This window comes from Mustela putorius, unplaced genomic scaffold (genome assembly GCF_011764305.1).
Source record: "Mustela putorius furo isolate JIRA1106 unplaced genomic scaffold, ASM1176430v1.1 tig00000129_pilon_pilon_pilon, whole genome shotgun sequence".
NCBI classification, from domain to species: domain Eukaryota; kingdom Metazoa; phylum Chordata; class Mammalia; order Carnivora; family Mustelidae; genus Mustela; species Mustela putorius.
Genome location: NW_025421290.1, coordinates 7,249,695 through 7,274,667, shown reverse-complemented (window position 1 = coordinate 7,274,667; position 24,973 = coordinate 7,249,695). Strand labels below are relative to the sequence as shown.

Here is a 24,973-nt window from a genome sequence, read left to right as displayed (position 1 = left end):
ATCCAATGAAATTAAGTGTGTGATGGGGCAGAAGACCCGTCATCAAAGACTTAAGTTGCAACACCACCTACATGAGTAGGCACTGTCTGCCCACACATAGAAACTTCTCATTTGCCAAGGAGACTACTTCTCCATCTGTAAATGGCTCAGAAAACCATGAGTTTGGGCTAAATGAAAGAAACAAACCTTTACATGAGTGCAAGCTAATTGTCTCCCCTGCCTTTCAATGTCATCAAATTTTAAACCTGAATATATTGGGTTTTTCTCAATTCCAATCAGAGCTGACATCACATGAACATTAGAACAACCCTTTCAAAGTGCTCTGGCATGAGCAGACAGGGATGCCAAAAATTTAACTGAAGTACACTGAGAATGCAGTAATGCAGACTGGATTTTCCCTGCCTGCCACACAGGGCTTATAGTCTCTGCCAACATGGTGGTTTGGAGTTGGCGCCGTTTCTAGAGCTTTGCTCTGGCTCTAGGTTGTCATGCATCCAAACCCCTTTGAAATTCAGGTCTTTTGGAGGCTTTCTATAGCGTCTATCAGATCTTTGGAGATTCAAGCCACACTTCAGTACCGGAATTTCCCAGGTCCCCCTGGACCCGGGCCACAGGGAACTGGAAACAATTCAGCTCAGGGCTGACTACTCTGGCCCATCTAGTTCCTGGATTCCCAAAGTGAGGGCTGGCATTCTGAAGTGAAAATCCACTGTAGTTTCTCCCTTTTCATCCCACTGACTGTCGGGGACAACGAATAAAATTGGTGTCTTTTTAAAATCACAGTTCAGTTCTCTAATATACCAGCCCAAGCTCTGTGTTTTTTATTTAATTTGAAAACGAGTCAGCAAGTGTAAACAGGTTTATCTGATGGAATGGGATTTTTTTTTAGAAAAGAAATATTTACATATCTATTCTAAGTAATTTTTTTCATTACCTTTAAATCGCCATTAGTAATACAAGATTGACTATTACATAGGATTTTTATGTTCAGTTCCTACTATGTATATGCAGACAAAACAACAGGATTTAGCCATTTAACACAGTGCAAGGAACAGGAGTACATGAGGAAACAAAGCACTAGAAATCTACCAGTTCTTAAGTAAATGGCTTAAATTCTTACATATTGGGCCCCCAGAGTGAATCATTGTGTTCCTACCAGTGATACTATGTCCAAGTGTGCTTTTTCTTTTTTTTTTAAGTTCTCAGGCATTATTCCAGAATTTTGGGGCAGTGGTAAGGTGGAGTGAAGGATTGTACTTAACATTTTTTCATTTGGAGGAAAAAACAGTCATTTGATAAAAGAAATCAATCTTCCAGATTCAAAGTAACTTCAGAATTTTATGTTTAGGAATTACCCATGAGCATAATTAATCCTATTTAGAACAATCTCTTAACTGGTGTCCAGGGAAGATTTATTTACATGTCCAGATTTCAGTTAAGTTAAATTGTGCCTGGTTTGTTTAAATTAGTATAAAAACAAACCATTTATTTATTCTTTTAAAAATAAGAGCTGATTTGACATAGACTGTGTCTGATGCTGGATTGGTTTGGAATCACTTTAAGTGATTAGCTAGTTTGATAACTACTTATAGGAAATGGTTTTGCGTAAGCAATTCAATGAGACCTTGGAAAAAACTAGCATCTCTCTCTCTCTCTTTTTTTAATAACAGCTATCCTGTAATAACATGCACTGCAAAATAAATAAATAAATAAATAAACAAATAAATAAGGTGGTTCTACTGTTTGGAAGATCATGCTGTACGGAAAGAAAAAAATGCTCTAATACCAAGTACTATACTGAATATTTTGACATCTAAATTATAATACAACCACACTTTACAAACTTGTCTGCCAAAATAAATATATTTTTTCCACTTTTCTCTTATTAAAAATATTATATCTACTCTAGAAACTGTTATTTGGGGGAATTCATCAAATACTATCCCATTTTCCATTTTTGTTTCATAGTTTATCTTCCTGACATTTCAGATGAGTTTACACAGTAACTAAGATGATTAAAGAGCACACATTCACTGAAATATTTTGATGCTGGGCTTACACCATGCTAAACGTTTAGATTTAGAAACATATTAAGATATGACTCACTATTGCATGATTTCCTATATAGTATGAGTCAAACTGTGTTTCCTGGATAAAAATGTAGATGCATGAGTTTTGCTACAAGACAGTCATATTATCAAGTAGATATTAGTCACAGCTACAACCTGAGCAATAGAAGAGTTTTTTAAATTCTAATATTTGGCCACATTTCCCCTCCCTGAAAAGAGAATGAAAAGTATTAATCAGAATTAAAACTCTTTTAATAGCCTATTATTTCTTGTTGAGAGGAAAATTCCAGAAGTGTTCTTGATTACCCTTAGCACAATGGACATTATAAAATAAATACCTAATACTTTGACACACAGCTTCTAGAGGACTAGTGAAACGGTGACGTTAACCAGCTGAGCCCACTGTTCCACGCATAATACCGTGGTGACCAGAGAGACCTCCCACATACACAAATAGGACGGTACAAAGTGCCTGTGATTTCCAAATTCATTGGCCAAACAAAGGGTTTGTTAAGCAACACAAGACACCAGTCTCAGCTGCTTCCACACATGGCCTTCCTAGAGGAGACACACAAAGTTTCATTTGGTCTGACTGCAGGTTGCGTGTTTATAACAGCAGTAGCATAGAAGATTAAAATAGAAAACACTGTAACTATTTAGGGTTTTAAACAAATTTCAAAACCACATGCTTTCTCACTCAAGGGGGAAGTTTAAATCAAAAGGCAACTCGATCCTGAACGCCGTTGGTTTTTCCTCCAAAGACTAACCTCCTTGACTTGCTCATTGAAGGCAGGTTTTACAGATCCTTCTGACAACTTCCATGAAGTGCCTTGTCAGCACCTCTGTAGCCCCAGCCGCTGCTGAAAGGTTTGTTCACTCTGTTTTATTAGGGTTTGTAAACTTACTTTTTTCATTTCTCCATGCAGCCATTTCAAAATGATCTTCCAGATGCTGGCTAACGAAGCACTTCTTAACTACTGTCGGCGAAGGTCAATCTACTTATTGGCATTTGACTGTATAGAACAGGAAGTCTGTGCTGCGTCTCGTGTTCTTAATGAAACCCGACAACAGAGGACTGAACGCATTATTCTCAGAACAGGAGGCCTAAGGATGGCAAAGACCCAAGGGTCAATTATTGAATTGATGGATAAAAATCTAAGAGCTTGGAGGTCCCACTTGTTTTTTTGGGAAGAGGTTTGATCCATATATGCAAAAATCTGTAAGAAGCAAAGAGGAAAAATGATATTAGTTTTATAATGCATCCATAGACAGGCCTAGAGTGTATGCAATTTCTTAGGATTTAAGAGCAAGATGGTTTTTTTGTGGGCCAGGGGTGGTGACAGATGGGTAGTGAAATCTCTGTAGATTTCCATGCTTATTCCTGACAAAACCTGTGAAATATAAGTATTGTCTCCTTTTGACAGATGAGAAAGTGAACTTCAGGAGAGGTAATAACAATATGTTACATTTACGTCCAAATATTTAATCTGATTTAATTATCACAGTCCATTGAAAAAAGGTACCTAGAGCATGGGTTCTGGACGTGGGACTGCCTGGGTTTCAATCCTGGATGCATATATAGCTCTGGAACCACAGGAAAGAAAACTAAACTCTTTGTGCCTCAGTTTCTACATCTTTAAAATGGGTGATAATGAGAGCAGTACCTACTTAGGTTTGTTGGGAGGATGACAGGAAGTAGTATGTGTACGTAAATTAAAACAGTGCTTGCTCAGTAAGTACCCCACAACGTTGTCCAAACCTCCAGATTATCAGTGAGGACACCAACATGCAGAGAAGCTAGGTGACTTGCCCAAGTTCCCAGAGCTGCTTAGTTGGCAGAGTCAGGACATGAATTCCAACTTCCTTGAACTAGTAAAGGGCTCAACCATGGGCCATGTTCAGATAGCCTGTATTAGAACAAAGGCCTTTAGAACAATGTCCCAAATACTGGAGCCCTGACACATCTTTGCACGCTGACTGCTGTTTTCAAATGGGTATACCAGCTATTTTGTGATTCCTTATATATTTTGGGATCAATGCAGCTTTTTGGTCAGATTGAAAGGAAGAGAAAAGTACATGCTCGATAAGGATCAAACATTACACAGCTTACAGAAAGAGGAAAATAAATGGAAATAACTCCCAGTCTTTTTTTTTTTTTTAAGATTTGAGATACACAGAGAAAGAGAGAGTGAGAGCATAGGAGTAGGGGTTGGGGGGAGAGGGAGGAGAAGCAGACTCCCCACTGAGCAGGGAGCTGGACTCAGGGCTCCATCCCAGGGCCCTGGGATCGTGACCTGAGCTGAAGGCAGATGCTTAACTGACTGAGCCACCAGGTGCCCCTCATACACAATCTTTGAAACCAATTTCTTTGTAATGCTCTAGGGACTTTCTTAGCCGTGGGAACCTGTGCCTTAGAGAGCTACAACTTCATTCCTCCACACTCCTTTGCCAGAAAAAGGAATGGTTTATTTCCTTTCCCCCTGGTACTTATTCTGCAGACATCTGGCAACTGGATATACAAAGCGCATTGCAGGGAAGGAGAAGAGTAGTCATCTTCGGGTTGCTTATGTTAGGACAAGAGCGGGAAGGTTTGGCAGCCATAGGTGTTTATGCCAGAGAATCTTGGAATAGGGAGTGGAGGAAAGGCTTGGCACATGAGCAAGGAAAAAGAAGAAGGAATGGCGAATTTCCCTGATGATGCAGAAAAGAGGAAAGTTAGGGGGGAACATGCAAGGAAGCAATCATTTTCTTGTCAGCCAAACTATTTTGGCTGAGAAGTATACAATACTTACTTATATGGTATATCTAAGAAGCAATCTGGGAGTTTAGCTATTCGGGATGAGAGCATACAGAAGTCTGATAGATTCAAGTATATTCGTTACCACACACACATACAACTGACACTCTGTTGGAGAAAAAGTCTTCAGGGGAATTTATGGTCGAGCTTTGCCACAGCGTACGATGACAGTGAACTGGCCAGCCATACTGGGCAATAGGGAGAAGGCTCAGCACTCCGGTGTCACACGTGGAGATGAGTCAGGTTTTCATTGGTAAATGACTTCTATGGTATCATAGTTCCTGATCTCGTTAAAGGGTGACAGAGCAATGAGAAGTGAAAAATGGTTTTAGAGGATGAAGCAATTCTGTGCTATTTGTTTCTTTTCCTTTTCAACCACTATGCTGGGTAATTTTTAGAAATGCTTAAAATTTGCATTTCAGGAGGTTGTCAAGATTTTGTAGAAGACCATTTCTTCTTTGACACTGGGAAATTGACCCTTGAAGTTCCTCGTGTAAGTTTTGTCTTCTCCTACCTCCCCATGTTTTCCCTTTGGTTCTTGTCTCTTGCCTAGAGTCCACCATTTTTGATACTGTGGATCCTGAGCTTTTATTTATTTATTTATTCATTGTTAGAGATTTTATTTATTTGTTTGACAGAGAGAGGAGCACAAACAGAGGGAGAAGCAGAATTCCTGCTGAGCCCAGGCTCCTGGGATCATGACCTTAGCTGAAGGCAGACCCTTCACCAACTGAGCCAGCCAGGCATCCCCTGGGATTGTTTTTAATTGTAAAATATACCTACCATAAAATCTTCCATTTTAACCATTTTCAAGTGTATCATCAGTGGCATTAAGTACATTTATATTGTTGTGCAACTATATTGTCTATGTTTTTTATTTTATTTTTGTGTTTTGACATCTCAAAAGCTTTTTGGCTGTGAAGAGATTGCCCCTCCCCAGGGCTACATTCTTTATGTGTGTGTGTGTGTCTGTGTGTGTGTGTGTATATATATATACACACACATATATATATGTGTGTGTATATATATAATGTATTATCAGGGCTACATTCTTAGGAGACAGGGAAGTGCTTGCCTAAAGCAGCCCTTTGATATGCAAAGTAACCAAGCCAGACACCACCCCCCCTTCATCGGGTCCTATATCCCAGGAGGCAATATTCTTTGGTAGAGGCCCAAGCTGTCTTTCTGCTCCTCCTCCTTCTGCCTCCTGACCTACACTACTATTTTCCCTTTTGGCCCTGGTCTTGCAGTGCTTCCTGCTCCTAGGACCTGTGAGTAGGATAAACTTTATTTTCCCGAGCCTCTCCTGTGCTCCTTTTGTGGCTGCCCCTCACTGGCTCACCACCATCCACCTCCAGAACCTGTTTTCATCACCCCAAACTGAAACCCTATACCCATTAATCCATAACTCCACATTTCCCTCTCCCTCCAGCTGATCCTAGGTTTTAAGTAAAGGCTGACACAACTGAGAGGTCAATTAATTAGCAACATTCAGTGATATTCTGGAAATCAGCCTCAGAGGCTGATAGAATTTATACATGTTCTTGCATACACTAATTTGCTATGAGAAAAAGCTACACAAGTCAAGTGAGTTTTCATTTCTTAGGATAGCCTTGCCCCAGTAGCCTAATGGATAAGGCACTGGTCTCCTAATTTCTTAGGACAGCCTTGCTCTGTAGGACTTTGCTAAGAATAGAGAGTTTGTTTTAATACCTACAAAGTGATCTGGATGAAACTCAGTGTCCTTTAGATTCATCTTCTATAGAAAGAATCCTTTCAGACTCCCGTGGAAAGCCATTGTGGTACTGTGTCCTCCTCCTCAGAAGGACTTTAGTTCTTCTGAGCTACTTCCCTACTGTTAATGCAATTCCATCTGTATGTTAAAACAAATGAGAACCCTATTTGGTTGTTCATTGAAATCACCTGAGGATTGTTAAGACTACTCTGACGGCTTGCTCCTACCCCCAGAGACTCTGATTTAATTAATCTGGGCTGGAACATGGGTAGCAAAGGTTTTAAATCAACCTGGGTGATTCCAACGTGCAGCCAAGGCTGAAAACCTCTGTTTTAGAACCTTTACCCAACACCAGAAACAGTTTAAATTATTCACTTATCACACTTAAAATCAAAAGACGCACTTAGGCCTGGTCAAACAAATGACTTTGAGCTTGCAGAATCCAGTTTCTGGTTATTAATATGTCATATGATTTTCCTTTGGAAATGGAACCCTATGAAGAGAGCAGTGAAAATTTACTAAAGGCCTACGTGGGGGCACCTGGGTGGCTCAGGTCACGATCTCAGGGTCCTGGGATCGAGTCCCGTCGGGCTCTCTGCTCAGCAGGGAACCTGCTTCCCTCTCTCTCTCTGCCTGCCTCTCCATCTACTTGTGATTTCTCTCTGTCAAATAAATACATAAAATCTTTAAAAAAAAAAAAAAAAAAAAAGGCCTACGTGTGCCAGGCACGGAGCTAAGCAATTTGTAGGTCTTATTGTTTAATTCTTACACCAACTTGCAAAATACTGTTATTCCTGTTTTAGAAAGGAGGAAATCAGGGCCTAGAATATTAGTTACTATGCCCCGAATCACACTCCAGGTAAGTAGGGAAGTCACAGAACCAACCACGCTCAAGAAGTGGGACCAGAACTTTCCTTTTAAGCACTACACTCTCTGCCACCATCTACATAAAAAGCCTGCAATGTGGGGCACCTGGGTGGCTCAGTCGGTTAAGTGTCTGCCTTCAGCTCAGGTCATGATCCTGGAGTCTTGGGATCAAGCTGTCCTACAATCACGGCCCTTGTCTGGAGGCTCCATGCTTAGTGGGGAGCCTGCTTCTTTCTCTCCTTGTGTTGCTCCCATTGTTGTGCTGTCTCTCAAATAAATTAATTAAATCTTTAAAAAAAAAAAAAAAAAGCCTGTGATGTAAAGTCTCACATGAAGTTCACCACTAACTGACTATGGTTTAGTAAGAGCCCTTTTTGCAAAGGTGTCACAAAGGTTTGTGGGTATGACTGTTCCTGTTTATCGATTTAAAAACCATGGCTATATCTACTTGTCTTTCTTTAGGACTCTTCTTTCCTTCACACATTTTTTGTAATCTACATAATAAATGTCTGCATGGTGCTTCACATGTATAATTTATATGTGTGTGTAAATACATTGGATGTTTACTAAGACATTTTTTTAAAATTTTTCACTTGCATTTTTAATTTAAATTCAATTAATTAACATGTGATATATTATTAGTTTCAGAGGTAGAGGTCAGCGATTTACCAGTCTTTTTTTTTTTTAAAGATTTTATTTATTTATTTGACAGAGAGATCACAAGCAGGCAGAGAGGCAGGCAGAGAGAGAGGAGGAAGCAGGCTCCCTGCTGAGCAGAGAGCCCGATGCAGGACTTGATCCAGGACCCAGGGATCATAACCTGAGCCGAAGGCAGAGGCTTTAACCCACTGAGCCACCCAGGTGCCCAGCGATTTAATAGTCTTAATGAAGATTTGGATGCTCAATTGACTGAGCCACCCTGGCAACCCCTCTCTCCTTCACACTTTGCACAGTTAAATTGCAGGCACAGATTATCATATGTTTACCTGCCTTGTGAAAGACATTCAGGTGACCTGGCTATGGCTTTATAGAATCCATTCTTTTTTTTTTTTCTTAAAGATTTTGTTTATTTATTTGACAGAGATAAAGCACAAACACGGGGAGGAATAGAGGGAGAGGGAGAAGCAGGCTCCCTACTGAGCAGAGAGCCAGATGCAGGGCTCAATCCCAGGACCCTGGGATCATGACCTGAGTGGAAGGCTGACATGTAACCAACTGAGCCACCCAGGCGTCCCCATATGATCCATTCTTTAAAAACTTGGGTGGGGACGCCTGGGTGGCTCAGTTGGTTGGACGACTGCCTTCGGCTCAGGTCATGATCCTGGAGTCCCAGGATCGAGTCCCGCATCGGGCTCCCAGCTCCATGGGGAGTCTGCTTCTCTCTCTGACCTTCTCCTCATTCATGCTCTCTCTCACTGTCTCTCTCTCAAGTAAATAAATAAAATCTTTAAAAAAAAAAAAAAAAAACTTGGGTGTCTGCTATAGTTAAAAAAAAAATTTTTTTTAACATAAAACTTGTGGGGACAGTATTTTCCAGGTATATGAAGTTTTAAAGACATCCCTTCCCTCAAATCCCAGGTGCTTTGTGGTGGAGGGAACAGGAGCCTCTGTCCTTTTGGAAAAAAAGACTGGGGCATGGATATGGCTCTGATACTTAAGAGTGTTCCCTGCCTTGTGCTTCAGGTGATCCCAGGGCTGGACATAAGAGAGTTAATGCTAAAGTTTAGAGTTCTGGGCTTGTATATTCCAGGGTAATGACTCTTAATTCTTTGAAAAAAATGATGAGCACGATGGACCCTCCCCAGAAGGCAAGATTTTACAAATGATTTCAAAGTGATCCAAGTGCTGTCTGTGGAGTATAAGAGGAAGCTTTGTCCATGGGAAGTTCTGGCCTTCCGCAATGCACTTTCCCTATTCGTGGCCCTTCCCATGCCCCATGTGTCCTAACTGCAGATGACCTCAGTCTAGCATTCTGTTAGAGGGGGACAATTTTAGGCAACAAATATATCTGAGAAAAATGAAGCTTGTTATATCTTGGTCATATAAACTGAAGCACAGTGGATGTGAGCTCAAGATAAGGATGGGGTTTTGTGGTCAGAAAGTACCAAATAGAGGACAGGAGATGCTAATGGAAACTGAGCAGACAAAGTTGCAGATTAACTGGGTCTTAAACCTTTAGGCGGAAAGAGACTTGTCTCCTAAGCACCGTATCTCTGGAGATAAGTCCCTTACCATTTCTATCCTATCCTATCCTATTCCATTCCATTCTTTAAAAAAAAAAAAAAGATTTTATTTATTTATGAGAGAGAGAGAGAACACAAGTGGGGAGGCCCAGAGGGAGAGGAGGAATGCAGATTCCCCACTGAGCAGGGAACCTGATGTGGGACCCAGGACCCCAAGATCATGGCCTGAGCCAAAGGTAGACACTAACCGATTGAGCCAACTAGGCACCCCCTTTATTTTTAACTTAATACTGTGATGGGTTCTTGACATGCCAAAAAAAGAAATACACCATCCCCAAAAGCTGTTTTTCTTTAAGCTGAGGACTTGGCCTTAATCATCTGAAACAGCAGTGATGAACGACTTGATCACTGGTGTAGACATAATGCACAGCTTTTTTGGGGGGAAAAGGACTATGGTTCTTGCTGTCTACATTTTAAAAACTGAGTGTAACTGGGTCTTTACTCACAACCACCATTTTACAAAGGCAAAGGAAAAGGTGTCGAATGAAAGCACTCATATAGAGGAATGTTCTCTTAAAAGTCACTTGCTTTAAAATCATTTCACCAATGCCCAAGCATATCACTGGTGATGCAGAAATGATAAAGGGGTTTCCAGTAGTTCATGGATATAACTTAAAATATTACCAGCAAATTCACTGTGGTTATACATGAAGAATTCTGAATTTCTCTTTTATCCCTACTAGAACTGTGGTATTTTGCATGTATGTAATCAACAAATTTATATGTTTTACAATTCCCATTCACATTACATTTTATGTGAAAAGTTCCAGGAATGAACAGGAAACTCCAGAACTATTTATTTGAGTTTGTTCTGTATTTTGAAGATCATATTTCTACTAATCAGATTTGCCTAGAAATTATAGCCCTAAAGAATTTCTAAAGAGGAAGACAATTTTAGAATGAGCCAATAGTTCACTTTTGAAATTTTAGAACTGAATAAAATATTCTAATGGCAAGGAGAAAGCAGTTTAAAATGACCAGCAGCTGTCCACAGCTCTTGGCAAAGTAGGAACCAAGCAATTTGACATGCGTTGAAAATTAAAACACAAACAGTATCTGAGGCAAGAATAGAGGTCTGATGTATTTTCTGTGTTCTGTTCCATTTCAGGAAGAAAGTTTCTATTTATCTCTGTGAAATGATGGCAACAGCTGATCAACATAATGAGGAATTCATTAATTTATACACTATCTCATTAGTTCATAAACAGTTTGGAGTATGTTGTTGGTTCCATGCATGATTTCATATTGGGCAGCCAAAATAATGCCATTTCCTAACCACAACATACTTTTTTTTTAATAGCATAAGAAATGTTTTATGTGTACCAACAGAAGATTTTATGTGAGGGGTAATCTGATTATTTCTTAATTTAGACCAGCATTTATATTAGCCAATCTCCTTCAATCTCGGTCTCAGCCTTTCAATTCATAGGACTGTGGAGAAGAAAAAAGGAACCGCACACTTGGCCCCAGCTCAGGTCCCTTGATCGGGATGGAAAAAAGGTCTTTGCCATTTTATTTTTAAACCGAATAAGGTGGGGGGCCCGTGGGGGGCTCAGTTAGTTGAGCATTTTGGCTCAGGTCATGATCTCAGGGTTGTGGGATAGAGCTTCTTGGGCTCCCCACCCTTCAGCCCAGAGTCTGCTTGGGATACTTTCCATTTCTGCTCCTCCCCCACCCCATTGGGGTGTGTGTACGCATGCTCTCTCTCTCTTTCTCTCTCTCTCTCAAAAAAAAAAAAAAAAGCTAACAAGTTGGAATCAAAACAAAGTGATCCAGATAATTTATAACATCCTCGCCATTCCTTTGTGAAATCTTGGGTTACTATTTTAACACATTTCCCCTGAAAGAAGTACTTTTCCCTCTGATAGTACTGTGGCTAAGAGGACAGGCTCTGCATTTTTAAACTGTCTGGCTTTGAACCCCAGCTCCAGTGATCACTAGCTGGGGGACCAGGGCATTATTGGCCTCATCTGTAAAAAAGAAACAGCAGTACCATCTATTTTGCAGGTTGTTGTGGAGATAATGGGTTAGTGTATAAAAAAAATTAGCACTCAAAATATTAGCCATTTTGATGTTGATAATAATGATATTTGAAGTTTGAATTTGACTTCATCCCAAGGTGCTGGTATTTTCCATTTTGATAGTTTTTACTGCCAAACATTGGAAGTCCTAGACTGGGACTGGAGGAGGCAGTCATTCTAACCTGCCCTTCCTTGGGATAACATTGACACGATTATATCCAGGTTTCTTAAATTCCCCACTCTCCTCCTTCCCTCACTACTGGAGTGCTGGAAAAGGCTGGTGCCCCACTGGGTACACAGCTGTGAAATCTCCTCTTTCCTGGGCCAGTGATGTGGCCTACTTTTCGAGGGACATAGAAAGCAGTTCTGTAATCCTGAGGAAGAAACAGACAGAGATAGAGTAGATTGCTAGCACTTTCTGGGAACTAGGAAGTCAATTAGTTGTAATAGCTCATTAATAATCACTTTACAGTGATTACATTTTGAAGTGATAATATTTTGGATATACTGGCTTAATAAAAGATATTGATGAATTTTTACCGTTTCTTTTTGAAGAAGATTATGTTTCTTTTTATTTTTTGTTGTGTGGCTAATAGAGTATTTAAAATCCCATATGTGGCTCAACTGTACTTCTGTTGGACTGCGTATGTTCTGTTGGAGAAACAGGAGAATTTCTGAAGACAACCACAAGTCTTTGCCTTGTCTAACAGCATCCCAGTTAGGATGTATGAAAATTATTCCTGCCTTGTGTGGGAGATGGGTATGGGCCATTTCTACACAATTTTCATGTAGACCAAATAGATGAAAAGGACATGAGGGGAAAGTGCCCCTCCCCGAGCACCCATGGCAAGCATTCTGAAATAGCAGAATGAATGCACCAAATGGTAGCTATGACTTTGGAATCATCAGATAAGCTCTCCAGGAGATAGCAAAAATCAGGATACTATAGCATTTTATAAGGTTTAAAGTGCCATGTAAACGAAATTTTCTAACAAGTGCCAGTAATTTATTGACAAAGTAAAATTAGTCAATGGTCGGTGTAAATTTCCTTACTAAAAGACAACTTCAAGGTACAGTTCAAATATCTATTTGGGACCTGGTGAGTTACCCATTCTGCATCTAGATAATATGTCATGTTAGCCCCAAGGCAAGGATGAGCATGTCTGGCTTTCTGATTATGTTCACTCTAGGCTTTTCCTTTACTTTTTGAGAATCTTTGCCATGCATACATTCAGAAGCAAATCCGGATAATATTTGCTGAGGGTGTCAATGCCACTATCATAAGGGGCCCTCATAATCTTCATCTGGTGTCCTCAAGCCATAAATAGACAATCTGAATAAAAATACAGCTTCAAAGCAAACCTCCTACTACCCTACTCCTTCTAACCAGACTTCTAGCTCTAAGCCCCTTCCATTTGGCAACTCTGGAGCTTCCCTTAATAGTAAATAAAGGAGGAGAATAAATATTCATGTAAGTGTGTGTGTGTGTGTGTGTGTGTGTGTGTGTGTTTACACAGGAAGACTTGAAAATCAACATATAGCAATGACTGAGTTCCCATGATAAAAGGCAAATTTACCTGAAAACAGGAGACCCTGTTGAAAATTACTGCCTCTACGTTTGATAATATATTTATGCAATGGGTTAGTCATGATCAAAGGAAAGATCTTTTCCTCCTGTTCTCTTCTTCTAAAGAGCTTAGGGAATAATAACCCTGTTCACAAGTCTGTGGTCCCCTCGAAGCCCTATGGGGTATTTTTAAATACACACTCAGAAATCACAGATGAGACTCCAAGAACTGATTTCCCGATTCTCATCAGGCTAAGACCAGCACTGCCCAACTCAGAAGGGGTTTATGGCCTCTACGTTGGATTCTAAGTTGTTTAGTGGAACTGGAAATGCTTATTCTCTCATAGATACAGGTTCTGCATCTTTGTCCTGACCCAAAAAAGTTGATTTAACCCCTAACATGACATCAAAAGTTTCTACTAGTAAAATAAATGCATAGAAGTCATGCTGGTCATCACAGCCCTTCTGCTGTACAAATGCCCCAGTTCAGGGTGGAATGGAAGAGGCGGGGTCCCATAGTGCTACCTCCTTTCATAAGGGGGTACCTTCCTGTCCTTATGGATTCAGACCAGCTTCTGCCCTGACAGAGAATGGGGTAGGAGTGTGAGGACAATGGGGACCAGGGAGAAGAGAACATGGTTATGAATCAGTTCATTTAGGAGGACAAGTGTCCTTTCCCCCCCGGGAGGAGCCTATGAAGATAATCAACAGTGATGGAGGCCAAAAGTGAGGAAAAAGTTACTTCTTTAGTTTCTACAGTCAGACCTGGTAACGTAGGCACTGACTATCTCTTTCTTTTCTCCAAGACTGTGGCAGGAGGGAATCACTGCCAACTGCTTACTCCCTGTTAGTCAGTCTTATTCTTTTGAAGAGCGGGAAGCGGGACTACCAAGACTCCTCCTCCCCAGCTTCTGGTAAGGGGCCATGCTCAGACACATCTGGGGCTCTGTTACCTGCGTTACACCTGGGGAGGCTCCAGTTTATAGCATCACAGAACTAACAGCTAAGCTTGCCCCAGACTAAGACAGCAGCCATTCACAAACCTGGGCTCCTGTCTTCAGTTCCCTGGGGCAGCCTCTGGCTTGCTGGGTCACAGAACAAGCTGGATGTGCTTAACTCTCCCATCCCTAAGATGGACCAGCCATTCCTGTATCTGGCTTTGTGCTCAGCAAATGCATGGCTATAAGGTGAAGAACACCTATAGATATATCTGATAGTGATATGAAGAGGATATTTCATAAGGAAGTACAAATGTGTCCTTTAGAGGAATTGCAAGAGTTTGGCAAGGGGTTTCTCCAAGCAACCATCTTTCCCTTTAATTATCATTATGGACATAATATAATGTCCACATGGCCCCAAAGGGTTATGCTCCTAATATGTAAATTGGGAAACTTGTAAAGTCTGTGATTGTTGAACTTTTAGGACAAGTAATGAATGCTCTGAACTTACCAACAGGGATGTTTCTCACCTAGGGCGAGAATGGCAGTTGGAAGGTTGGGTGTTGGGTACCACCTTTTGTGTTGGGAGAAGGCGAAAGCACGGAGAGTTCGCACCAATGGGTGGAGAACACCTAGAGGTGAACTGCAGCCCAGGGAAGTCAAGCTGTAGCTGATACCCATCCACAGGTGGAAGGGCCTGCCTCTCCTCAGGCAGAAGCCAGTCTGGCAGAGGCGGACAGGGACCTATCCCTCTCCCCCTTTTAACTCTAGGCTGGGAGTCTGGGCCGGCTTAGTGGAGGGTCAAGGATCCATCTCAGGGGGGCTATACTAGGTGTGAGAAACACTAGCACAGAGCCACCAAAGGTTAGGGGAGGAAGGAAGTGGGACAAAGGTGAGAAGCGAGAGGAGAAGGCTCTAGACCTCAAGAATCAGAACGTGGTTTTACAAATTGCAAAGGTAAGACGGTGGAAAGTGTGGGAGGCAGAGGGTAGAGAGTGAGAAGCCTGCTCGGAGCGGGGCTGCGGAAAGGAAGCGAGTTAACTTACCGTGAAAGGCAAGGAGCAGACCGCAAAGGTGATGGTCATAATAGCCAGGAGAATGAGGTGGTCCGTCTCCTCCGCCATGGACACCCTTTCCCCTCTCCTGCGGGTCCCAGGGCCGTCCCGGGAGCTGCCCAAGGAGGGTCCGCAGCGACTTCTCCTGCTCCGACGGTGCATGCGGATGAGGTTGAGGATGACACTGAAGTTGCAGGCGAGCACCGCGACGATGAGGAGCAGCAGCACGGTGGCGTAGAGCTGCAGGTACGTGGTCTGGCTGTGCTGGATGAAGCACCACGTCCCAGGGCAGTACTGGACGTACTTCTCTGGATCCAGCAGCGGCAGGGAGCAAAAGATCAGAGATACCGTGTAGATGGTGGGCAGCACCGCCAGGCCGCCTCGGCGCGTGACCCAGCGCTGGTAGAAGTAGGGGTGCCCGATGGATAGGTAGCGCTCCAGGGCCATGGCGAAGAGCATGAGCATAGTGGCCAAGCTGAAGAAGGTCATGGCGAAGGCGAAGTAGATGCACACGCGGCGCTCAGGCGCCAGGGCCACCAAGGTCTGGTTCCGAGCGTAGGAAGCCAGCACCACCGGGCTGATGAGGCAGGTCCCAAGCAGGTCGGTGAACACCAGCTCTGTCACCAACACGTGGAACAGGGAGATAGAGTTCCCGCGTCCTGCGCTGCGTCCCGCGTCCCCCCGCCAGCGGCGCGCCAGCAGCGCCAGCGCGATGAGGTTCCCCAGCACCCCGGCCGAGAACATCACCGAGCTGATGGCCGGGCTTTCGCCGGAGGGAAGCGACTGCAGAGACTTGCAGTCCTCCCGCGAGGAGTCTTCGGAGATATTGCCCATGGTGGAGTGCCGGGAGGAGAGATGCGCCCTCCTCTCGCGGCTCGTACCTGGGAGGAGGAGGGTCTGAGAGCAGGAGCGCTCCGAGAAGCTGAGGGAAAGGAGGAGGGACCCAAGTCCACAGCCCCCTTCCGGCCCCCTGCGCGCCCAGGGCGGACTCGGCCCCAGGGCTCGCGGTGCTCTCGGAGAGGCCACCACTAGGCTGCAGCATCCGGGCGGCGCTCCGGCCTCCGCAGCTGATCCGCACCCACCTCTGCCGGGAGCCCGCACCGCGGGGCAGCCGTCACCGCTTCCGCACCCGCCCGGGGTTGGACCCAGACGTCGGGCGGGTCACAGCGCCAGGGGCTAGCGCCCTCCAGCTACCCAAGTGGACCGCGCGCACTCCCCTTGGGAGCACCGCGAGTCCCTCGTCCGGGAGTGAGAGAAGAAAGGGCGGGAGCGCGGACCCCGGGGTGTCCCCCTCCTCTCCCTGATCCGTTCCCTCGGGATTGGGTGCTGGAAGCCGCGCGGCCGCCGACCTTGGCTAGGACGCGTTTAGCCCCAGCAGAGGGCCGGGAGGGAGTGCGGGGCACTTGTGGGGTGTGCGCAGAATTCACCGAAGGCAACAACAGGATAGCAAAGTGACTCACCAAACGATAGAGAAGTTAGAAGGACCCTGTCCTGGGAGATGAGTATAAGTATTTGGAGCAACAAGCACCAAAGACCGCGTGCAGTTGGACCAATATGTTCTTTTCTCTTTCTTTTGACATTCTCAGGAAGATCAACTTAGAGGGCGGGACCCAAATTAGGAGGAAGTGAAAAGCTCGCCTGGTTGTCCAAGGAACCAAACTTTGCCGCTGAGCTGTCTGTTGCCCTGCTGCTTTGATTCGGTTGCCAGCATTTCGCCTTTTCCTATGTCAACACCATAACGGATAACCACTTGTTTAAGCAAGCCAGAAAAGAAAGAAAAAGAAATGTTCCTTGTGTGTAGAATTGTTTGTGAACACAGCTTGAAATCATTGCCCATTGTACTCTCGTCAAGCACAGTCTTGAAAGAAGATCTTGCTCAGGATTAATTCTTTCAGGTTAACGGTGCAGAGCACATCTGGAAAGACAGATTCCTCCTAAAGCTTATTAGTAAGTGGACAGCTTTAGAAACTAGAGCTGACAAAAGTGGTTGTCCGCCACCCCCATTGTCACAATTGCAGACTCCTGAAAATGGGCTGGTGTTTAAAACTGTTTGAACAAACAAAATCCAGTGTGACAGACAAAAGAGGGTAACTGCATTCTGTAAGGAAAGTCATATTCACGTGGGGAAGGAGGAAGAACTGGGAGATGGAAGGATCTGCATAGGGAATAAGCAAGGGGTAAAAGTCCTCATGCTGGAATCCTGAAAACATTAGGTGCTGAAGAGCACATCTTACCACAGCCTGCTTGCTCTCCATGAATATTTTAGCTCACCTTGATAACTCTAGCCTGGGGACTGGAATGGAGATGAGGCTCCCAACAGGGCAAGTTCAAAGGGAGTCTACTTTTCTCATATAAGAAGTTCAACAGTCACAGGTGGCTGAGCCTCCCAGAGAACCAGTCTCTTTCTGATCTCTAGCCTTTCATACCTAGCATGCTGTCTACATGTCCTTCCTTGTGTAGTCACCAGTCACTGCTCAGATGGGTCAGGATGCAACCAGAGAAACAGAACCACTGTAAGTGATGAAGAATGAGAGATTTATTATTAGGCACTAGACCTGCACTCTTCAATATGATAGCCACCAGCCACAGGTGGCAGTTTAAATTTAGATGAGTCAAAATTAACAGTGTAGTTTCTCAGTTGCACTAGGTACACTTCAAGCGCTCAGTAGCCATATGCATGTGATTAGTGGCTATCATATTGGGCAGCTCATATACAAAACATTTCTGTCATCACAGAAGCTCTATTGGAGAGTGATGCATTAGACACTACATGATTGTGGGAGCTCCTGGAGAAGGCCATGCAAAGCTGTTTGCTGTCTAGCCCTGACCGAACCGGAAGTTACCATAGGTCAGACCGAATGGTGGTCAGGGTAGAAAGCTGGTTGTGGATGAAAGCACGTACAGGCTTGGGACCTACAGGGCTAAACTAGAATTCATGAACAACTAGAATCTTCAAAGACAGAGCAGATTTGTGTGTCTCTCTTACTACCTCTGACCTTGATAATGCAAGTGTATTGTGGGAGAAGCTGGCACCCTTCATGGGGCTACACTTGCACTTGGCTTAGGATGCAGAGAAGCTGAAGGAGATCTGATGGCAGCTGGAGCCCACGTGCTGCCTCATATCAGCAAGGTGAGCTGGCAGATCATTGACAATGTACCAGAGTTATCACCGTGTCTGGAGCCCTGCATTGTCCTTCAGAGCATGAAAACCATGGCTGCTGCTTCCCTGATGCCTTCTCAGTCTCATACAACACTTCTCTTATGGCTAATGTTAGCCTTGAAACTGGCCAGGATTCTGAAGCACAGATCCTGTTCAGCTGAGTTCACTCAGTATAAAGCTACCGCATGCCCCACAGGTCCAGGCATCAAGTCTGCACAGAAAGCAGAGCATGAGAAAGACACAGCCACTGTGAGCTTGCTCTCTTGTGCCTGTTTGTTTCATCAGAAAAGCTGCTTTTCCAGAAGTACCCTCATAGCCTTCCCTTCGTGTCTCATTAGCCAGAATTTGGTAAAATGGCCACTCCTTAGCTCCAAAGGAGGCTATTGAATATTTCCGGCTTCTTCCAGAGTAGAGGCAGGCCGGGGAGAAGGGGCTGGGAGTGGCATTGGGTTAGTCAGCCAGGAGTGTCTGCTGCAGATCTTGCAGTGAACTCGCGTCTACCCCCTGTTACAGCCAGAGAGGAAGTGCAAGAACACCCATTCCGGGTTTTTCATTTGCAGCTCAAGAAACTGACGCTCAGGAAAGTTGAGTATCTTACCCAAGGATACACAAAGGTAGTGCAAAGCTAGGAGTATGGAGTCCAGACCATCTCATTTACATTACAGATCTCTGCATATTGCACGCACTGTCCATCTAAGGCCAGAAGGGAGCACTCAGCACAATACCTATCCTCAATGAGCATTAGTGCTCATTGGCAAGTCACTCAACACAATTTAGATGTTACTGTTTGCCTGACGTATTGATAAATTTTGAAAGGATTACACATATCCAGTATGACCAAAGAGAGAGAAAGGGGCTCGCTGTTGATGGAAGTGTGAGTGTGGGTACAACCTTTCTGGTAAGAATGGTTTATTAATTATCACAAACTTTGAATATGCTTTGACCCAGAAATAATGTTATAGAAGTGTACTGCCTGAAGGAGACATAATCTGGAAAATACACAAAGTTGTCTCATACACACACAGACACAGAGCAGGAAAAATGTTCATTATTCTAAGAATCTAGAACTAAATGTCATTCCCTAAAGGGCTGGTTTAATAAATTTTGGTACAACCCATGCAAGGGAATATATAGTCATTAAAAAGGATGATGTGTCTCTGTATTTCTTGATAATAATCTTTACCACATATTGAGTTAAAATCATGTTTATTATTTCATTCATTTAAAATTATATGCATAAATATTTGCACAGAGCAGCATCTCAAAGGATGTTCAGCAAAATGTTAGTAGTAATTTCTTCTTTATGCCTGCCTGTTTTGGCTGATTTTCCTATAAATCTGTGTTACCTTTATGTTAGGAAATTCAAGAAAGCTGCTTTTTATTTAGAAAAAATTAATCATTGGAGGAAACTGTCTTTCTTGGCAGAAAGCAGGGAGTTAGATCCTAATGTTTTAAATCCTCTTCCAGTTCTACTGTCGAACAAGTGGGCAGGTCTTGCCAGTTGTCTGAGACTGGAGAAGCTTGGAGATATATTCTTATATTTCCATAAGGGTTTTGTAACTATCCTTCTTATTTGAAGATTGGAGATCATCACATATTTTGCACCATTTCTAACGAGATGATGCCCTGCCCTACTTCAAGTGACTGCTTTGACATTAGATTTTTGTCATCCCTTAACCCAATTCTGATACTACCATTGTCAGGAAGTCCCTCTCTCATAAAGCTGGAAATAAAAAAGTAAAAAAATTTTAAAAAATCCAACCCAAAATGCAGTCAATAAAAGCCAATTTTGAGACTAGGTTAAAAAAAAATTAAGGGTTATTATGAGTGGGTAGGTACAGAATCTTAGTAGAGAAACAGAAACTATAAAAAAGAACTGAATGGAAATTCTAGAACTAAAATTTACAGCAGCTTGGAGTTGGCAGAAGAAAGAGTGCGCTTAAGGACTAATCACATCTGGTCACCTTTCTTTCCTTGTCATCATTATATTTATGCTCATTGGAAATATTCTCACTCTTCCCATACCATATGAGGCTTGTTCTGTTTTTACCCATGAAGCAAAGCATGGGTTTTCTCTTCCCTCAGATCCCTCAAACTTCTCTGGGATCTGGGGTGCAGAGCCACACTATCCAGGACACTCCTTTGTTAACATTTGAAGCTCTCTTGTTGGCTTGGACTTCACCTTCCCCCCTTTGCAGCCTGTGGACCCAGATGGGGAAGAAGTGGGACTACTTTGCTCTTTCTTGTCTCTTTGCTCTATCGAGGTCTCCTTTATGCCTAGTCTTTCAAAAGTCTTATGCCAAACACTGACACCTGTGTTCTGTTACACTGTCCTTTCCCTGTTGCTAGAACTAGGGAAAGGGCTGGACTACCAGCAAGTACTGGGCAATAAAACACATAGGTTAATATGTCAAATTATAACATTTGCCTTCACGTAGGTGTGTGTATATCCAAGTCTTTGTGGGACTTATTACAACATCATAGGATTGTTTGAGAAACAATTTGATAAAGTCTTTGCAAAACCAGTCAATAAAAAGTGCTTTGCAAACGGATGTAGGAGTACAATAGTTCTTTTGTCCTTAGATGGGAACTATCAGAAATGCTTACTAGCACCAGGGGTTAGATCAAATGAATTTTTCCAATAATGTCAGGAAGGCAAATTGCCTATGATTCTAATTTCCTTTTTAAGATTGATAGAGAACAAAGAACCCAATATAGCCATGAAAATTATCTTTACTTAGAAAGGTTTGCTTTCAAAACCAACTATAGGCAGAAAAGCACATATAACAGAAAAATCAAGCTATATTTATTCAATGTGTTTGTATAAAGTAAAAACGCATTACAGAAATTTTGGAAAAATTAGAAGCAAGAAAAAAGTCACCCATGAATGTGTACCCATTAAATATGACCACTCTTAACATCTTGATGTGTTTCTTTCAATTTTTCTTCTATGCACCTTTGTTTTCACAGCTGTGATATTATATGTAAAATTTTCCATACTGTCTTTTTAAAAAAATTAAAAGCATATTGAATAGCTTATACTGCAATATGCATTAAAGGCATAAAAAAATGCTCATACTCTGAGGTCCATAAATTGCATTTCTGGAAATCTATACTCCATTTATTTACTCACTCAACAACAATTTATTAAGGCATATATTTACTGAGACAGCAGAGTATAGTTTGAAGAGCAAGGGTTCTAGAGTCAGATTGCTTTGTTGTTGTTGTTTTTTAAAAGTTTTTATTTAAATTCCAGGTAGTTAACATACAGTGTTATATTAGTTTCTGGTGCAATATAATGATTCAACACTCTACCATACACCACCCGGTTCTCATCACAAGTACACTTCTTAAGTCCCATCACTTCTGTTGTCTAATTGCTGAGAGACTTCCAGTATTATGTTAAATAGTAATAATGACAGTGGACATCCAGTCTTATTCCTGACCACAGAGGAAAAGCTCTTAGTTTTTCCCCATTGAGAATAATATTAGCTGTAGGTCTTTTGTATATGGCCTTTACGATGTTGCAACATGTTCTATCTATCCCAACTCTGTTGAGGTTTTATGGTTTTTTTTTTTGTTTTTTGTTTTTTTAGTAAGAAGTGATGCTGTATTTTTGTCAAATGCTTTTTCTGCATCTATTGAACGGATCATAAAGTTCTTATCCTTTCTTTTATTATAGTGATGTATCACATTGATTGATTTGTGAGTGTTGAGCCATCCATGCAGCCCAGGAATAAACCCCACTTGGTCATGGTGAATAATTCTTTTAATGTACTGCCAGATTCAATTTGCTAGTATCTTTTTGAGAATTTTTACATTCATGTTCATCAGAAATATTGGCCTATAGTTCTCCTTTTTGGTGGGGTCTTTGTCTGGTTTTAGAATCAAGGTAATGCTAGCCTTAAAGAAGAAATTTGGAAATTTTCCTCCCATTTCTATTTTTTGGAACAATTTGATAAGGACACAAACTCTTCTTTAAATGTCTGATAGAATTCCCCGGGGAAGCCATCTGGTCCTGGACTTTTGTTTGTTGGGAGATTTTTTATTACTGACTTAATTTCTTTGCTGGTTATAAGTCTTCCCCAATTTTCTATTTCTTCCTGTTTCAGTTTTGGCAGTTTGTATGTTTCTATGAATTTGTCCATTTCTTCCAGATTGCCCAACTTGTTGTCATATATTTTTTCATAATATTCTCTTGGTATTTTTTGGTAATTTTCTGTGGTGTTGGTTATGATCTCTCCTCTTTCATTCACAATTTTATTTATTTTTGTCCTTTCACTTTTCTTTGTGATATGTCTGGGTAGGGGTTTATCAATGTTATAAATTCTTTCAAAGAACCATCTCTTCATTTCCTTAATCTGTTGGAGTTTTTTCATTTATTTGTTCCCAAATTGTTTATATCTGCTCTAATCTTTATAACTTTCCTTCTTCTGCTGGCTTCAGGCCTCATTTGCTATTCATCTTCTAGCTCCTTTAGGTGTAAGTTTAGGTTTTTGTATTTGAGACTTTTCTTGCTTCTTGAGGTAGGCCTGTTTTGCAATATATTTCCCTTTTAAGACTGCCTTTTCTGTATCCCAAAGGTTTTAGACCATTGTGTTTTCATTTTATTTGCTTCCATATACTTCTTTAATCCTTCTTTAATTTCCTGATTAACCTATTCATTCTTTAGTAGATGTTTTTTAACCTCCATGTATTTGAGGTCTTTCCACATTTTCTTGTGGTTGACTTCAAGTTTCATAGTCTTGTGGTCTGAAAATATGCATGGTATGATCTCAATCTTTTTGTTCTTGTTGAATCCTGATTTGTGACCTAGTATGTGATCTATTCTAGAGAGTGTCCCATGTGCACTGGAAAAGAATGTGTATTCTGCTACTTTAGGATGAAATGTTCTGAATATATCTGTTAAGTCCATCTGGCAGTGTATCATTCAAAGGTATTGCTTCCTTGTTGATTTTCTGCTTAGATGATCTGTCCATTACTGCAAGTAGGGTGTTAAAGTCCCCTACTATGATTGTATTATCAATGAGTTTCTTTATGTTTGTTATTGTTTTATATATTTGGGTGCTCCCAAGTTGGGGGCATAAATATTTACAATTGTTAGATTTTCTTGGTGGATATACCCCTTTATTATGATATAATGCCCTTTCTCAACTCTTCTTGCAGTCTTGTTTTAAAATTGAGTTTCTCTGATATAAGGGTGGCTACTCTGGATTTCTTTTTTTTTTTTCCCCTTTTAAAAAAAAATAATTTATTTATTTATTTGACAGAGATCACAAGTAGGCAGAGAGGCAGGCAGAGAGAGAGAGAGAGAGAGGAGGAAGCAGGCTCCCCACCGAACAGAGAGCCCGATGCAGGGCTCTATCCCAGAACCCTGGGACCATGACCCGAGCCGAAGGCAGAGGCTTTAACCCACTGAGCCACCCAGGCGCCCCTCTGGATTTCTTTTGATGTCCATTAGCATGATAGATGGCTCTCCATCCCTTCACTCGCAGGTGTCTTTAGGTCTAAAATGAATCTCTCATAAGCAGCATATAGATGGGTCTTTTTTAAAAAAATCCAATCTTATACTTTTGTCTTTTTTTAAATGAAAATATTCTATTTTTAAGGAAAGTATGCATTTATTTTATTAAAGATTTTATTTATTTGTTTATTTAAGAGTGTGTATGAGAAAGAGAGAGCAGGGGGAGGGATAGAGAGGAAGGGATAGAGGGGGAGGGAGAGAGATAAGCAGTTGCTGCACTGAGTGCAGAGCCCAATGGGGGGCTTGATCCCATGGCCCTGAGGTCAAAACCTGAGCCAAAATCAAGATTTGGATGCTCAAACAAGTAAGTCATCAGGTGCCCCATCCTGTGTTTTTTGACTGGATGATTTAGCCCATTTACATTCAGGGTGATTATTGATAGACATGAATTTAGTGCCACTAAATTGTTACCTATAAAGTTGGTGGTTCTGGTGTTGTTCTCTGTTCCTTTCTAGTCTCTGTTGTTTTTGGTCTTTTTCCCCCACTCAAAGAGTCTCCTTTAATATTTCTTGCAGGGCTGGTTTAGTTTTTGTTTGGCTGGTAAACTCTTTATCTCTCCTTTTATTCTAAATGACTGCCTTGCTTGATAAAGTATTCTTGGGTGCACATTTTTCCCATTCAGCACTGTGAATATATTGTAGCATTACAATATATAATGCAAGGTTCTGTGGACAGATCTTCTGAAAACCTGGTCTGTCTTCCTTTGCAGGTTAAGGACTTTTTTTTTCCATTGCTGCTCTCAGGAGTCTTCCCTTGTTTGTGTAGTTTGTGAATTTGACTATGATATGTCTTGGTGATCACCAGCTTTTGTTGAATTTAACAGGAGGCCTCTGTACTTCTTGGAGTTTGAGGACTGTGTCCTTCCCCAGATTAGGGAAGTTTTTGGCTATGATTTGCTCAAATAAATCTTCTGCCTCCTTTCTCTCTTCATCTTCTGGGACTCCTATGATGCCTATGCTATTACATTTTAAGAAGTTGCTGAGTTCCCTAAGTCTGT

General features: G+C 41.9%; 1 protein-coding gene and 1 long non-coding RNA gene across 2 annotated transcripts; one reads left to right on the top strand and one right to left on the bottom strand.

Moving 5' to 3' along the window:
- Nucleotides 1–798: 798 nt before the first annotated feature.
- On the bottom strand, nt 799–16,901 carry PTGER2 (prostaglandin E receptor 2). Its single transcript, XM_013056211.2, has 3 exons — nt 16,753–16,901; nt 15,284–16,173; nt 799–3,286 (listed from the first exon to the last, which is right to left on the bottom strand). The coding sequence occupies exons 2-3, from the start codon at nt 16,124–16,126 to the stop codon at nt 3,065–3,067; spliced, it is 1,065 nt and encodes a 354-aa protein (XP_012911665.1). The 5' UTR covers nt 16,127–16,173; nt 16,753–16,901; the 3' UTR covers nt 799–3,064.
- Nucleotides 15,402–17,081, top strand: LOC123388980. Its single transcript, XR_006603503.1, has 2 exons — nt 15,402–15,538; nt 16,879–17,081. It is a non-coding gene; the product is annotated as an uncharacterized LOC123388980 (long non-coding RNA).
- Nucleotides 17,082–24,973: the final 7,892 nt, after the last annotated feature.

Excerpts from the sequence above, each read along its gene's own strand:
- PTGER2 (XM_013056211.2), bottom strand. The coding sequence starts at position 16,126 with ATGGGCAATATCTCCGAAGACTCCTCGCGGGAGGACTGCAAGTCTCTG. Across the intron at positions 3,287-15,283 it reads TCTGCTCCTTGCCTTTCACG|ATTTTTGCATATATGGATCA; the intron begins GTAAGTTAACTC and ends TGCTTCTTACAG.